Source organism: Podarcis cretensis (genome assembly GCF_951804945.1).
Source record: "Podarcis cretensis genome assembly, chromosome: 12".
Taxonomy (NCBI): domain Eukaryota; kingdom Metazoa; phylum Chordata; class Lepidosauria; order Squamata; family Lacertidae; genus Podarcis; species Podarcis cretensis.
Window position 1 is genome coordinate 56,069,737 of NC_137181.1, and position 15,784 is coordinate 56,085,520.

Consider the following 15,784-nt stretch of genomic DNA (forward strand, 5'->3'; position numbering starts at 1 on the left):
GGAGTCACAGAGCTCTGTACCTGCTCAAATTCTTGGGTAATTTTTGTTCTCTATCTGTTATAAGCATTTTCAGATGTTTAGTGGATCAGATGTCTGCCTTTGCACCGTAAGTAATCCAAATCTGAATTCAGTATTAAGTACATTCCTGGGCTGAAGGAGAACGATGCCACATCTGGGAATAAATTTTCAGTGTCCTGACATTGTTATCAAATACTTTCACGCGCGGTAACTTAAACATGCCAATCACAGTGGCTGTGTTGAATCAATTTTTTATAATTATGTCATCCCAAATGAGATGTTCATGATACTGTGTGATCACAACTCGAATGTTTTTCAGGAGAAAAGGCAACTAATCAGGATGTTGCTAGAAAATTCTGACACGTCTTCATTAAGCGTACAGTAAAACTCCTCTATCTGGAAGGATCAGAGTGAAAAACCATCCCTGATGAGCTTCCATCCTTAATCCAACTGGGTGGAGATGGACATCTCAGAAGTGATTTAGACTAAACAATGACATAACTCCCCAACAGGGAGAGAGTTGCTTTTTCCTTGTATAACAGGATGATGCATTGCTGGATCTGCTTCCTTCAGCTGCCCCAGCTGATGGCTGTATCATGTTCTCCCTCCTGCAGGATGGAGAGATGTGGTCCTCCGTTAACTGCACCATCTGTGCTTGTGTGAAAGGCAAGACTGAGTGTCGCAAGAAACAGTGCATTCCAGTCAGCAGCTGCCCTCATGTGAGTGTGTGTCCTTTTCCTCCTGTTTATAAATTGATAGAGCTTTTCAGTAGAAACTTTGGCAGGCTTGGTTTACGCAAACTTGGGAAAAGGAGAACCAGAATGAGACTCCAAGTCCTGGGGCAGAGTGAAATATTCAGAACAGGACAGCACGTTTCCCCCTGTTTCTTCTGCTCTGCTCCAGACATTTCTTTCTGATTCAGTGACTTCTAATCCCAGTTTTACATCAACTAGTGCTCTTTCCTTTCATGCTCTGTATATATATATAGCCCTCTCGCTTTACTTGCCTTCATTGGGTGTCTTGTGCCATAGGCATGGTGATTTGCTTTAATAAGTATCTGTTTAAAATGTTTGGAGCTGGCTAAATTTACTTACTTGGAATTATGCCTTAGTATGCTTAGTGTGCTAAGGATTTCAGTGTACATTGCTAAGCTGCTCCTACAGGTGGGTGTAGGTAAAGAAAGCGGTAAATACATTTGCATAGTCTTTATATAGGGTTAGTAGACAAATTTGGCGTTGCTATTGACTGTCCCACAGACTGATGTCCTCAGATTTGCATTCATCTGTGTTTGCAAGGAGAAAGTAGCACATTTGCCCACAGCAAAAACGTAATTCAGTGCTGCCTGCAGTTGCTTCCTTCTGTTAAAGAGATTTCTTGAGAGATTTTAAAGAGTTTTAGGGATACCAGAGCTGCAGCAACTATCTGCAGATGTGTACGTGTGAGTTTCAGGATACCTCTACTCTGTGAAGATGAGCAAGTGTGAGCCTAAGCACATTTGTGCATCGAGAATGTGGTACTTAACTATGGTCTTGCCATGTAGATGTTACTGAAGAAGGGTAATGAAATCCTGCTAGATTAGAATCACTTCAGAAACATCTCAAAAGCGCCTTACCTGGTACCCCTCCCAGAGGGAATTACAAAAGGGAAAGTATATTACTTTGTACCTCTAACACTCTTGGGAACTCTGTTATACTTCAGTGTCCACGGTTATCTGCTTGTGTCTCATGTATCTTATTCTCTGCTCAAGAAAGTGAGGCGTGGTCTTACAAAAAATAATGGATAGGCTGTTTCACAGTATTTTCAGAGAGAGTTCTTTAGAGCCATGAATCATAAAAGCATCGTGTCATCAGCCATAATGGACTTCATCATCTGAAGTAGCCTCATATTACTTCCCAACAAAAAAAAAAAATCACTTCCGTTGATTTTGAGTTAAGGCTGATTAAGTAATCTAATACTAATCTTTATGTTTTGAGAGATGGGGGATGAAGCTATAACATTACATTTGAATGCATTTCATGAATGGGGGAAAAATGAAAATGAGAGGCTAATTTTATGCAGAATCAGTTGGCGCTGTGGTTCATAATGAATGTGTTACTAGCAATTTCACAATGCACATCCCAATAATAATGTTCATTGTACAAGGCACTTTGGGACACTGTGTTTTGCTGCCATGCTACCCTGGTCGTGTCGATTCACCAGAATTGTTAAAATTAAGTTATTATTATTATTTATTAAATTTATAAAATTAAAAGTTGGCAAGTCTTCATTATTCTAAACAGGTTTCCTAGGGGAAACGGAAATGGGTGTTTGGTGGATGTCAAGTTACCTGCTTGCCTGTTTGGTAGCAATGTGACTGTGTAGTGTTAACAATTGGGACCTGCACCAATAGAAAACATTGCAGTGTGGATTGCTCCTCTTCAAAGATCCAGCCAGCCAACCATACTCTCTTGCACGATACTTCATTCTATATCCCTTCCCCTCTGATTTTCTAGACTTTCTTGATGATGATCCCTTTTGTGCATGGATGGTGCATGGATTTTGGCTACATACAGAGCACTGAAAATGATGATAGCTCCATTAACCTTGCTGAGATTTTTCTTTAAAAGTGTTGAGAAACAACACATGTCTGTTAATATGTCTCCTAATTTTGGTACAACCTGTAATTTTTCTGAGTACCCCATCCCCTTTTTCCTGGATTAATAATGACTCGATTCCAAATTAAAGCAAGTAGGCCTTCTGTATCCCGATGATGGTTGTGGAGAAGGGCCTTGGTAGAGTGGCAGACCACATGCCTTGCATGTAGACAGTTCAAGCTCAATAACTGGAATCTCCAATTAGAAATGGAACATCCTCTGTCAGAAGCCCAGAGAACTGCTGCCAGTCTGTGTAGGAAATACTCACACATTGTAAGGCAGCTTCCAATGTTCATTGGGCCATTGGATGCACTGGTGTCCAGAGGACTTCGAGCCCGTTGTCTGTATAGGGGCCCAACTCTGCTCTGTGCTATTTTAGTAGCTAGGGTCAGGGGTCATCCAGTGTACATGCCAGAAAGGGGGAGCGTGCAAGGAGCACTTGGAAACTCCCACACTTGTGCAAGATGAACAGGAGCCCCCCCCCCCCCCAGGCCTAGACTGCTGTACTTCTTCCTTTTTGGACTGTGGGGAAGGCATGATCCATGTTAGGAGAGGTATAGCAAAAGTGGAAGTCCCTTGGGTTATGGGCCCAGTGATTTGATATCTGAAGGACCTGCTTAGAAGGCTGAGCCATTTCAGCCTCTTTCTGGACCCACTTTGGATAACCAGGCTGGTAGCTAGACATCTAATACGGACCTGAAAACAGGTCACCAAAATCCTATCCATCGTCCTTTGCATTCAGCGGCAATTCAAGGCTTAATTTGTGTTGTATGACAATCTTTGGAGAGATTTATTCTGTGGATACATTTTGAGCCTACAAATTTGGGCTTCGGATTTACTCTGGGGCCTGTGTCCCATGCCTAACGTGGACAGTATTGAATTTTTTCGTATCACATCTGCTATTCTTACAAACAGAAAGAAATTTGCTGGTTGTACTCCAGTGCCAAATGAGGTACAAAACAACAGCAGCTGCTGCTGTTGCACAATGGAACACCACCAAGAAAGAAAGAAAGAAAGAAACCCTAATTAGTTCTGTCTTTTCAAAAGAATACGAAAAATAAAAGGATAGCGCTTGATATAAAACTGAAACTCTCATAAAACGAGGGGAAGAATAAAATATTCTACAAAATTCATAGATTCTCAAATGTGGTCTGCTTATAAATATTCATGGGCAAAATTGGAATTGCATCTCACAGGCCGCTCCTAAGGGAGCCCTCAGTGCTAACGAACTCTAGCAGCACATGTTAGTAATAATGGGCTTCCTTATTCGACAAGACAAAAACAGACTCCTGTGCCAGCATGGTGGCTCAGGTAACCAGCCATAGCAGGTTGGCTGGCATACCCTAATTTTGCTTGAATTCCTTCCACTTGCAGCTTCCTTGATGGCTGCAGCCCTTTTTATGAAAACACTGAGGTAAGACTATCCAGTGCAACGGAGAGGCATTTTTTCAGCTACGTACCTCTCAGCCGTGCTAGTCTAGTTTGCCCAGTTAAAACCTTCCCCTGCGGATATGGTGATTGGAGGGGGGGAGTGCGTTGTAGCACCCCCGTTACAAGGACATGAAGGTGATTTATTACAACAGGTGCTTTATACTGAATGAAGCAACTCTGCAAAATGACAGCACCTTGGCTGCTTTTCTTGGGCACCAGATTGTGAGTTGGTGTCAGCATTATGTAAAGGTAAAGGTAAAGGTACCCCTGCCCGTACGGGCCAGTCTTGACAGACTCTGGGGTTGTGCGCCCATCTCACTTAAGAGGCCAGGGGCCAGCGCTGTCCGCAGACACTTCCGGGTCACGTGGCCAGCGTGACATCGCTGCTCTGGCAAGCCAGAGCCGCACACGGAAACGCCGTTTACCTTCCCGCTGGTAAGCGGTCCCTATTTATCTACTTGCACCCGGAGGTGCTTTCGAACTGCTAGGTTGACAGGCGCTGGGACCGAGCAGCGGGAGCGCACCCCGCCGCAGGGATTCGAACCGCCGACCTTTCGATCGGCAAGCCCTAGGCGCTGAGGCTTTAACCCACAGCGCCACCTGCGTCCGCCTTATATTCCTACTTTTATAATAGCTTTCCCATCATCTGCTTTTCCTTCAGGGTGGTGTCTCTACAACAAAGTTGCGGAGTAGGTTGGGCTGAGAGAGCGGATGACTTAAGATCCAAGGTCACCAAACTTTATGGTTGAGTTGTGATAAGACCAGCCCTCTAGCTGCTATATCACAGTGGCTTTGAAGGCAGGTTTTTAATACAAAGGGTTTCAAAACCAAGGCTCAGCCCTGGAAAATAAATAACATGGTAACGTAGAAGGATGTGCTTGTGAGCATGTACAGAATGTATTTCATCCTTACAACTCAGCACACTAGAGGTGATTACAATAACGTGCTATGTGCTGAGCTGCTCGTCTTCCAAGTGAAGATGAGAATTTGCAAGTATTTGATTAGAAATCCAGGGAGGGAGGTGGATAATAAAAATATTCTGCACCGCTTAGAAGAACAACACAAGGATGGCCAAGGGGTCATGTGCTTGGCTGCCAAGGTAAGGCTTCCAGTCAGAGATCAGCCTGGCATATCTTAGTGCTGTATTTGACCTTTACCAGCTTTTGCTACTTGGGACCTTGATGCTTGAAGGATCGTCTCTTCCCACACCTGTTCCTTGAGGTCAGCATCTGACGCCCTTTCTGCAAATGCCTCTGCCAAATCAGGCATCATGGTGGATGACTGTGTGGGAAAAGTCCCCCCTCAGTGAGGTCCACCTGCCGCCAATTGTAATGTCTTTTCAGCACCAGGCAAATATTTCTCTGTTCCTCCAGGCTTTTTAATTTAAGTGTTGGTTTAGGGCAGTTTTAGCTCTGTGAATTTTTATTGCTCTGCTTTGTGTTTTTAATTGATTTAATACCGAGGGGATATGTTCCTCCACTCTCTGTTTTAAAAGTGGTCTTTTTGATACTATAATTATGTTTTATTTGATACATTTTATAGTAGTTTTATTGTAATTGGTTTTTCTTTTATTTAAAACACGGTTCTTTTCCATCTTGTATGCTATCCACAAAACTTCTGTTATAGGACAGCCCATCTAAAGTGTGTGTGTGTAAAGAACTTATCCTATCTAAGGAAATTGGGAGTGGCTGGGACACAGCTGCATTTCCAGGTTCAATTCCTAACATCTCCAGTTGACAGGATCAGACAGTAGCTATAAAGAGAGAAAGATCCCTTCCTTCCTTCCTTCCTTCCTTCCTTCCTTCCTTCCTTCCTTCCTTCTCCCTCCCTCCCTCCCTTCCTCCCTCCCTCCCTCCCCCCCTCTCTCCCCCCCCCCTGCTGCAGATGCCTCCTTCATATGCCACATAAACCATAGGTAAAGGTAAAGGTACCCCTGCCCATACGGGCCAGTCTTGACAGACTCTGGGGTTGTGCGCCCATCTCACTTAAGAGGCCAGGGGCCAGCGCTGTCCGGAGACACTTCCGGGTCACGTGGCCAGCGTGACATCGCTGCTCTGGCGAGCCAGAGCCGCACACGGAAACGCCGTTTACCTTCCCGCTGGTAAGCGGTCCCTATTTATCTACTTGCACCTGGAGGTGCTTTCGAACTGCTAGGTTGGCAGGCGCTGGGACCGAGCAGCGGGAGCGCACCCCGCCGCAGGTATTCGAACCGCCGACCTTTCGATCGGCAAGTCCTAGGCGCTGAGGCTTTAACCCACAGCGCCACCTGCGTCCCCACGCCACCTGGCTAACCCTGGTTGTGTCCTTCTGGATTGCTTCATTCCTTCCCACTTGTGCGTGGAGAAAAGAGATCATGCTCTCCGACTTAGTATTATGCCCAAATCAAGGGTTCTGTTTTGTGTTGTTGTTTAGTCGTTTAGTCGTGTCTGACTCTTCATGACTCCCTGGACCACAGCACGCCAGGCACTTCTGTCTTTCACTGCCTCCCGCAGTTTCATCAAACTCAAGCTGGTAGCTTCGAGAACACTATCCAACCATCTCGTCCTCTGCCGTCCCCTTCTCCTTGTGCCCTCCATCTTTCCCAACATCAGGGTCTTTTCCAGGGAGTCTTCTCTTCTCATGAGGTGGCCAAAGTATTGGAGCCTCAGCTTCAGGATCTGTCCTTCCAGTGAGCACTCAGGGCTGATTTCCTTAAGAATGGATAGGTTTGATCTTCTTGCAGTCCATGGGACTCTCAAGAGTCTCCTCCAGCACCAGAATTCAAAAGCATCAATTCTTTGGCGATCAGCCTTCTTTATGGTCCAGCTTTCACTTCCATACATCACTACTGGGAAAACCATGGCTTTAACTATACGGACCTTTGTCGGCAAGGTGATGTCTCTACTTTTTAAGATTCTGCTGTTTTGTGTAGTTCTCAGCAAACCACAATATGTAGCAAGTGGTTGTTCTTGACTTACTGATTATGACTTGTTGGAGCAAAACAAATTGCTACCTCAGGTTTGGACTTCATGCACAGTCATCCAGCCACCAAAGTTTGACTTCTTAATTAGACTCATAGGCTGGGATCCAAAGATCAGCACAACTAGTTCCATGCACCCAGAGGGGCTTTGGCCTTTTGTTGCTTAAGCCACATGGTGAATCACTTGTAAAACCAAGGTAGTTTTGAGAAGCCTTTTTAGGTATGGCTCAAGGAGCCTGCTTTATAAAGAAAAAAAGTCAAAAATCCCACTGGACCTGCCCAAGCCCTTGGAGACACACAAAGGAGCGCTTTGAATATTCTCCATTCAAGCTAATTCCAATCAAATTAATTAAGCTACTTTTTTTAATAAAGATTTTTACTGGAGATTAAAAAACAAAAACAAAAATCCACCATACCACATATGTAGGTTTTTTTAAATTTTAGCCGCTGCTACTCCTGCCAGAAGTTGTTGCAAAGGTTTGGCCTCTTCAGCATATCAAATAAAGAACTGAGCTTTGTCTTTATTCAAAACGCAGGAATAATTTACACATTCAGATGAGATTAAAATGGCACTTGACTCTCCACTAAGCCAGGAGTACAGGAAAACGTCTTCTATCCTCAAAACATACACTGAAACTGCAAGTAACAGAGCTCTGTTTACTCCAATTTTAAAGCACATTTATCTTGTCAAAGAATTCTGGGCACTGTAGTTTCTTCAGGGTTGCCTGGGAATTGTAATTCTGTGAAGGGTAAACTACCTTGCCCAGAATTCTTTGAGGGGGGGAAATGTGCTTCAAATTTGCTTTAAAGGTATACAGTGGCGTAGCGTGGGGGGTGCAGGGGGGGCCAGCCGCACCGGGCGCAACATCTGGGGGTTAGGGGGCGCAAATCCACGGGTTAGGGGGCGCAAATCCACGGGTTAGGGGGCACAAATTACTTGCCTTGCCCCGGATGCTGACAACCCATGCTACGCCACTGAAGGTATAGTGTGTTCACAGCCTCTGGTGATGGAGTTAGGTTCTCTTCCCCCCTTTCTGGATTAGAGTCTGAAACATCAGCTTTTGAAAGACATTATAGGCAAATTGGATCCAGGTAGTGACTTAGCTTCAATTAAGGTGGTCAAGTTCCATCTGTTTCACTATAAGCACTGACACAGAATCCAGACCACACAAAAAGAAATGATACAACTCAGGTTTGTTAGTTTTTAAAAAAATAAAAAGTGAAGGAAATGCTCACGAGGCTTCCATTCAACAATTGGAAGCAATTGCTACAAGACTTTTGCTACAACAGGGGATATTGTTACCATTCAAAAATGGCTGCCTGAAACCAAAACTCCAATTTCTCTCCTGATGGTAGAAGCTTCAGTCCCCTGTGCTTGCAGAAATTGGCTGGTGACCCCATGTGGCAAAATACCTGCGTTAAAAAGTCTTCGTATGTGTCTGAGTGAGTCTCCCTCTCGCTCTATGATCTTTCCCCTTTCCCCCCAACATTCTAATCATCAAACTTCAATATCCCCCATTGGTCTTTAGACCTCCCCACACTTCTTTTGTGACTTCCAAATTCTTCCAACTCTCCATGGTCTTTCTTATTGCACTTCAAATTTCAACCTGTCAGCGTTGGATCATGGCGCGATTTGCAATTTCCACCATTTGCTCTGTTTTTACCTGCAAGCATAAGGCATGCAACACTCCACATAGCCTTACAGCTAGAGCTTTGATTGTGGAAAAAGCTTTGTTTATATCACACCAGCTTGACCAGGCCTTCACTACTGTTCTTCTATAGATATTCTTCTATAGGTATCACAAAGCACTGACCCACTACAGTGGTACCTCAGGTTAAGTACTTAATTCGTTCCGGAGGTCCGTACTTAACCTGAAACTGTTCTTAACCCGAAGCACGACTTTAGCTAATGGGGCCTCCCACTGCTGCTGCACCGCCGGAGCACAATTTCTGTTCTCATCCTGAAGCTAAGTTCTTCACCTGAGGTAATATTTCTGGGTTAGCGGAATCTGTAACCTGAAGCATATGTAATCTGAGGTATCACTGTATAGTAAGAATGTGCAAGCCAGCTTCAAATAGACTTTCTTTACCTGCCAATTTCTTCAGCACGCTTGAAGTGCTCCATAGACCTCAAGACACCTTCAACCTGTCGTGACTTGGTGGTGGCTGGAGGAAGTTCTGGAACATTGTTGCTATTGATTCCAATTTTGCTTCTTTTAAGTGACAATCATGGAGTATGTTTTAGATAAGCACCAATAGTCAATGTGCCTCTTTGGGGTGTCTGTCTTTCCCTTTACCATTTTTCTTTGCAGAAGTGTTTAACATTGCTTTTCTTCTGTGTTACCTTGAAGCCTGTGTAAATTGTTCACTAGTTGAATGCTGAATGCTAAAGAAACATGTGTCAATGCAACTAATATGCCCCTAATATGTATGGTATATAATAATCTGAATATACTTCATTGAGTATTTTTAAATTATTATTATTTTTAATACTAACCAAGTTTATTTTTGCTTCTACTACCCCAATATGGGAGCAACTATAGTCTTAGCTGATATTTATATATATGAGCATGATGTTAACTGACATTATGAAAACAATAGAACCATAGAATTGTAGGTTTGGAAGTGAAAATGAGGATCACCAAGTGCACCCCCCCCAAAAAAAGTGCAGGAATAGACATGACCTTTTAGAAAGCAAAAAATAAACTGTGTTTTTAAAATGGATAGTGTAATTTGTGAATTTGGGCCCATTGTGCCAAAAATCAGATGAAGTCACACCAAACTCATGTTTTGGTCTGTCAACTTGACATCCAAATGTCGGTCAGGACCCCCACCTTGGGAACCCTTGTCCTGAGTTTGGTAACAATATCTTGAGTGGCAGTTGAACCTTTGGGTGAAGTCATGCCAAAGTTACATTTCAGTGTCTGCCATCTTGATTCAAAATGGCTCCTGTAGTTTCAACAACAACAAAGACCACCGTTCCAACTCAAGAACCTTCGCTCTGAGTTTGGCACTGATATCTTGAAAGGAGGCTGAATCTGTCTCAAGAAATGTGTGAAGTTGTGCCAAAGTGATCTTTCAGTCTTCCTTCTTGATCCAGAATGGCACCCGGCAGCCAAACAGTGACAAAGTCTGCCACCCCCATCTCAGGAAATCCTGTGCTGGGTTTGGCAACAATATCTTGAAATTAACAATTATCTTGACAAACCTATGCCAAAATATGGGTATAGTCACATCACAGCCACATTTTCATCTTGATTCAAAATGGTCCTCACACCCAAACATCAACCCTCTCCTTGAGAAGCCTCATGCCAAGTTTGGAGACATTACCTTGAGAGGTGTCTAAGCTTATAGAGAACAACAACAAACAAATGGGCTTTCCAAAATATATAGTAGATTGGTTGCAGATTTGTATACAGATACATAGCTGCAGAAGGGAAGTTTTGAATTGCTTTCCACATTTTCCTATACTTTCAAACTGTGACCATTGCTCCAAATGTCTTCCCCCCGCCATTAAATATTGTTTATATTTATCCCATTTAGGGAAAGATCCTCAACCGAAAAGGATGCTGTCCCATTTGCACTGAAAGTGAGTAAGTTCATTCTTCACATTTTTTCAACGAGTTTTTTAAAATCTTCACACACAACTGCTATCTTGAGTGTTACTCCTGGCCTAGTCCATTTGCCATTACTGGGAGATTCTTGCCTAGCCTTACTGAGCCAGAGGTTGACACCAGTTCCTTGGTTTCACAGCTACCGTAGCCAGATGATTAGCAAGTAGTCTGCTTTCTCACAAAAGACAACCCTTGACAACAAGCCCAGACGCTGAAGAAATAGTCTGGAACTAGGAGTCAATAACTCTTAACTTCTTGGATTGGGGTTTGATGTTTCAAAATATTCCTGGGGAAATGAGAGAGACCCAGGTTCATTTGCGAAGGTGTGAATGTATATTATTGGAAAGGGCAATAGTCTCCTTCCTCCAAAGAAAGCAAGTGCTAAATGCTAAGTCTCTCCAACGTGATTTATAAGGCAGCACGGAGGTACAATTTACAGGCTGGTAAAAACAAAATATGGTGTATGGGAAATATGTTGGAGTACAGAAGAATATACAAAAGAGAAAAGGAAAAGGGAACAGCCCATAAACATCGAAAAGGGAAGAATTCCTTGGACACCACCCTGGAAATAGGTTATGATTGACAGTAGCTTGATTTACTGCAGGTGAATATTTCTAAAAATATTCACCCGGACTATCCTTTCAATCACAGCTAGTCCATTAATTGGACATAGATTTAAACAGTGTACAGTGCAATTTATCATTGCAAAATACCAGAATGATAATGAGAGAAACTTCACTGAATGATTTCCCACATAATTTAATGCAGCTTGTAGTTTTCCTGGGCTATAATGAAAATATTTATAGATGGAAAGTCAGTGGGATTAAACACTGAGTATAGGAGTTGCTCTTTCTGAAATATTTTAACTGAATTTTGAAAGAACTATGTTTTAAATCTCAGTGGTATGTAATTTTGGTTGAATTAAGAACAATTAACTTAAATTGTTGCATGATGCTCCCTGGTGTATTATATAAACAAGAGCCCTGAGCATGTGAGAAACCAGAGGCAATGTGCCTTTGCCACCAAGCAGTGGGCACATCATTGTAAAATAACAGCAGAGATATGCCAAGTGGTGCAGTCGCTTCATTAGGAACAAATTGTACTTGTAGCTGTGGGAAAGTGACTCATCTGAGGCGTTGGGAAATAAAATGGACCGCCTTGTGTTTCTGTGCTGATGCCCAGTGAAATCACTACAAGCTTTTCCAGTGACAGTGGGAGGGTTCAAAACACAATAGCCGACTTTCCCACTGAGTTTTTATCTAACGGAATGGTGAAGACTCTCCTTCTCCTTATTCTTGGAAGTCAGCAAGGCCTGAGAAGGTGCCAAAATAAAATGGCCTTTCCAGAATGGTGGGTTGCCTCTCTCTGTAGAAGCCTTGTGGTTCGGGGAAGTAGCACTTGCAATAACAACAAGGAGATATAATGTTTTATGCAGATTATGCCCTTAGGCAAGGTGGGTGAATAGGAAGTTGGATCCTAAATAAAACAGATCCTAAAGAAAATGGGTCCCTTGACCTATGGCACACAACTAACAACTACAGCCAGCAGACCCCACCAGAAACCAAAAAAATACTATGTTGACTATTATTATTATTAGTTATTATTATTCAGTTTTCTTTTCCATCTAAGTTTTAGTGGTCTAGTAGCAGATACCTCTAATAACCTTGTGCCTCACAAGGAGAATTAATGTTTCCCTTGCCTCTCTCCCAACAGAAGTCATCACACAGGGCAACCAGAGCCGTATCTGTGCCAAAACCCCAATTGAACAAAACATATATGCATCTTCCGGATGCAAATTCCGGATACATGTTCCTGGGGGCCTTGGCCACTCTAGACATGCATACATGGGTGTTTAAAGATACTTGTACAACTGTATAAGTTATTCCTGGCATTGCATGTGCACCAAGTGTGAAGCTATCCCAAAAGTTCTTGACTCAAGTTCGCTGTCCTCATTCACAATATCAGTAAAGAAAAGTAATCCTTTTATCTGACTCCACTATTCTTTCCAACTATGTTTTGTGTCAGTTAAGCGTACTCATAGAATCTGTTGTGATTAATTTCACTGATTCAACTGTATACCTACTTTTGAGCCACCCTGTATAAATGTGTTGAGACACGTTGCTGGGTTGTTGTTTTTGTACACCATGAGGAATGCAATTCAGCTTCATTCTGCCTGTGATATTCCTAGCTTTCAAATTAATATTTGCCCCCATTTGATTTAAGGAGCTGCAGCTTGCTTTGATGCTGAAGCCTAATTCACATTTTGGCCAACTGTCTCCTGTGTTTCATTTTTGGTTTTTGAAAAGCCAAAGTCCCGTTGAGTTATGTATGTGTGAACAAATTACTCTCCATTCTGTTTTTTAATGTCATAGTTTTACTCAGAAAGCATCCAAATCCCTCTTAGTTATGGTTTATATAATATTTTCCTTGGCTGCTGTAAATTAGCTGCAAGCCCTGCCTCAAGAGTCTGTTACATCTGGACACTTTGGAATTAACTTGACTCTTCTGGTGTTCTGGCCTGTCTTTCCCCCGCTGCCTTTTGCACAGATTGTGCGAGAGTCTTGAATTCCAGTTCTCCCCGCATGCAAGAGGGCCATCCTCCTAATATGGTCATTTCTTTCTTTTCTGTTGTGGCATTTGGGTTATTAGATACCATGAAAACAGTCCAAGAATCCTTCAGAACTCTTTCCAATAGCTAAGTAATTTAGAGTATCAACTCACCGCATCATGAGCTCCTAAACTGAGACTGCCAAGTCCAGGGACAAGTAAACTGTATGATCTTGATTTGGGATTGTGAGTTCTGGGGATGTGAAGTAAATGGCCGTTTACTGCATGTCGGTGCATATGTTGGTATACAGCTTGGCCCCATGCCTTGTAAATCTGGAAAAGGGTATTCGTTTAGTGAAGTCAATGGAGCACAGAAGATATTTTGACAGCAAAACTGAACACATGCATTTTAAAGTCACATTCATCTGAAGGGGAGAGAATTAAGCATGTGATTCACTCTCTCTTTTAAATCAGTGAGACTCAGCATTGAGTAACTGGAGACAGACACTTCACACCAGGGATGAAGGGAAAGACTTCCTGACCCCAGAGGCTGTACCCAGAAAGATTGGGACCTAATCATCATTTCCACTTGAAATTAAGCACTGCTTCTTCCCAATTCCTTTGTCCATCCGTACCCTGATGAAAGTTTGGTTACACTCTGAAGTTTCCTTTTGCTGTAAAGGTCCACAGGACAGGATGCCACACAGTGAGGTGTGAGATAATTCAGCCCACTTCATGTCTAGGACAGATAGACTCAATGTGTGGCCAGCTGGAGGACCAGAGGAAACCCTCAGAGCAACAACATCAGGAAGAGGAGGAGAGGTGCCCTCAGAAACCATACTAAAGAACTATACAGTTGTACCTCGGCTCCAGAACGCCTTGGGAATCGAACATTCTGGCTCCCAAACGATCGAAAACCAGAAGCGGGTGTTCCGGTTTTTGAATGTGTTTTGTTTTGGAAGCCGAACGTCCTGCGCAGCTTCCGCTATTGTTTTTGGTGCACCTGCGCAATTGGAAACCAGTTGGAATCCGCGCCTTGGTTTCCAAACATTTTGGAAGTCGAACGGATTTCCAGAATGGATTCTGTTCAACTTCTGAGGTACGAGTGTATAGTAATAAAGACTGAGAAGAGTTGAGGTTTCAGTGCTGCTTCTGTTGATTTTTCTTATTGAATTTTTAGCAGTTCTATTCAGTTGCTTCCATTTTTCTGATTTTGAGACTGTCACTTGTAATTTGATTATGGTGATTCATTGGTGTTAAATGTATCAGACAAACAAAAGCCAGGACTTTCCTATGAATTATTTCTTCACCGCTCCAATTCATACAATCAGTTCATTTGGGACATCATAAATTGTTTTTGATTTTTTAAAGCAGTTCTGGCAGTAATTATTTCAGAGTCTAGGCTACAATCCAGTACAGAATTAAGCATGCTTAAAAGTCCATCTATTTCAGTGGGATCTTCAAATGCACTTAATTCTGTGTTGGGCTGTGGCTTTAATAGATTCCATTGCCTTGAATTTCTTCTCTTCCAGAGAATAGCAATGTTTAATCCAGATTGCACAGCACCGCTTGCCTTTTCCTTTATTATGTGGCAATGCAGAACTTCTCCTTTACCTTTGTGATGAAACCAACTACACATGGAATGCTGTATATAGTGTTAGTTGTCAGTCCTCAATCTTCTACCATTCATTGGACGACACTCAAATTCTAGGATTATGAAAGAGGGAGAAAACCTCCCCTCCAAACAGTCCTACATATTGCCAGAGCTGCAATATACAATTCATGGATTCTACCTCCACTTACCATTTTCTACAGCTGCAACAGTATCCTGGGGATCCTACAGACTGTGGGTTCTGATAATCTATCTCATTCCAGGACTTAAGGGCCATTTCATGACAGCAGTGCTCGGTTTCTCATTGAGTGTACCCTTGAAAGAAAATGCATGGTTTTCATGTTTTCTTCCAAGTGTTTGTCTCATTCACACACAAACACACACGTTTTTTAGATATATGCCTCAGTCACATTGTTTACGAAGTGGCCCAAAATGTTGGAAGGCCGTTTGCATTCATTTAATACCTGCTTTTCCCAGCATAAAATTTGGTCTTGATGGTGCTTTTGTTTTTCACTCACCTGCAGAGCCCGGAGTTTGCACTGTATTTGGAGACCCCCACTACAACACTTTTGACGGACGGACATTTAACTTTCAGGGAACATGTCAGTACGTTTTGACGAAAGACTGCTCCTCCTCTACCCCGCCCTTCCAGGTGCTGGTGAAGAACGATGCCCGACGGACTCGCTCTTTCTCCTGGACAAAATCTGTAGACCTTGTGCTGGGCAGCAGTACCATCAGCCTCCACCAGCACCTCACAGTGAAGTGGAACGGGACACGGATCTCCCTACCTTACGACACGCCACACTTTCACATTGACTTGGAAGGCTACCTCTTGAAAGTGACAACCAAAGCAGGTGGGGCTACATGAGTGCCCTGGTTCTCAGGGCGTAGTTGTAACACAAGGGTGACATGTATGCTTTTGTTTTGTTTTGGCTCTATAAGCTCTGGCGGTATTTACATTACGTTACAT

General features: G+C 42.9%; 1 protein-coding gene across 1 annotated transcript in view; it reads left to right on the forward strand.

Annotated features, from left to right (window-relative positions):
* The window catches only part of BMPER (BMP binding endothelial regulator), a 174,269-nt gene that overhangs the window by 101,046 nt on the left and 57,439 nt on the right, over positions 1 to 15,784 (forward strand). Inside the window, exons 10-12 of the mRNA XM_079947587.1 lie at positions 633 to 737; positions 10,585 to 10,630; positions 15,339 to 15,668. Coding sequence (XP_079803713.1) covers positions 633 to 737; positions 10,585 to 10,630; positions 15,339 to 15,668 — 481 coding nt within the window. The remainder of the gene's footprint in view (positions 1 to 632; positions 738 to 10,584; positions 10,631 to 15,338; positions 15,669 to 15,784) is intronic.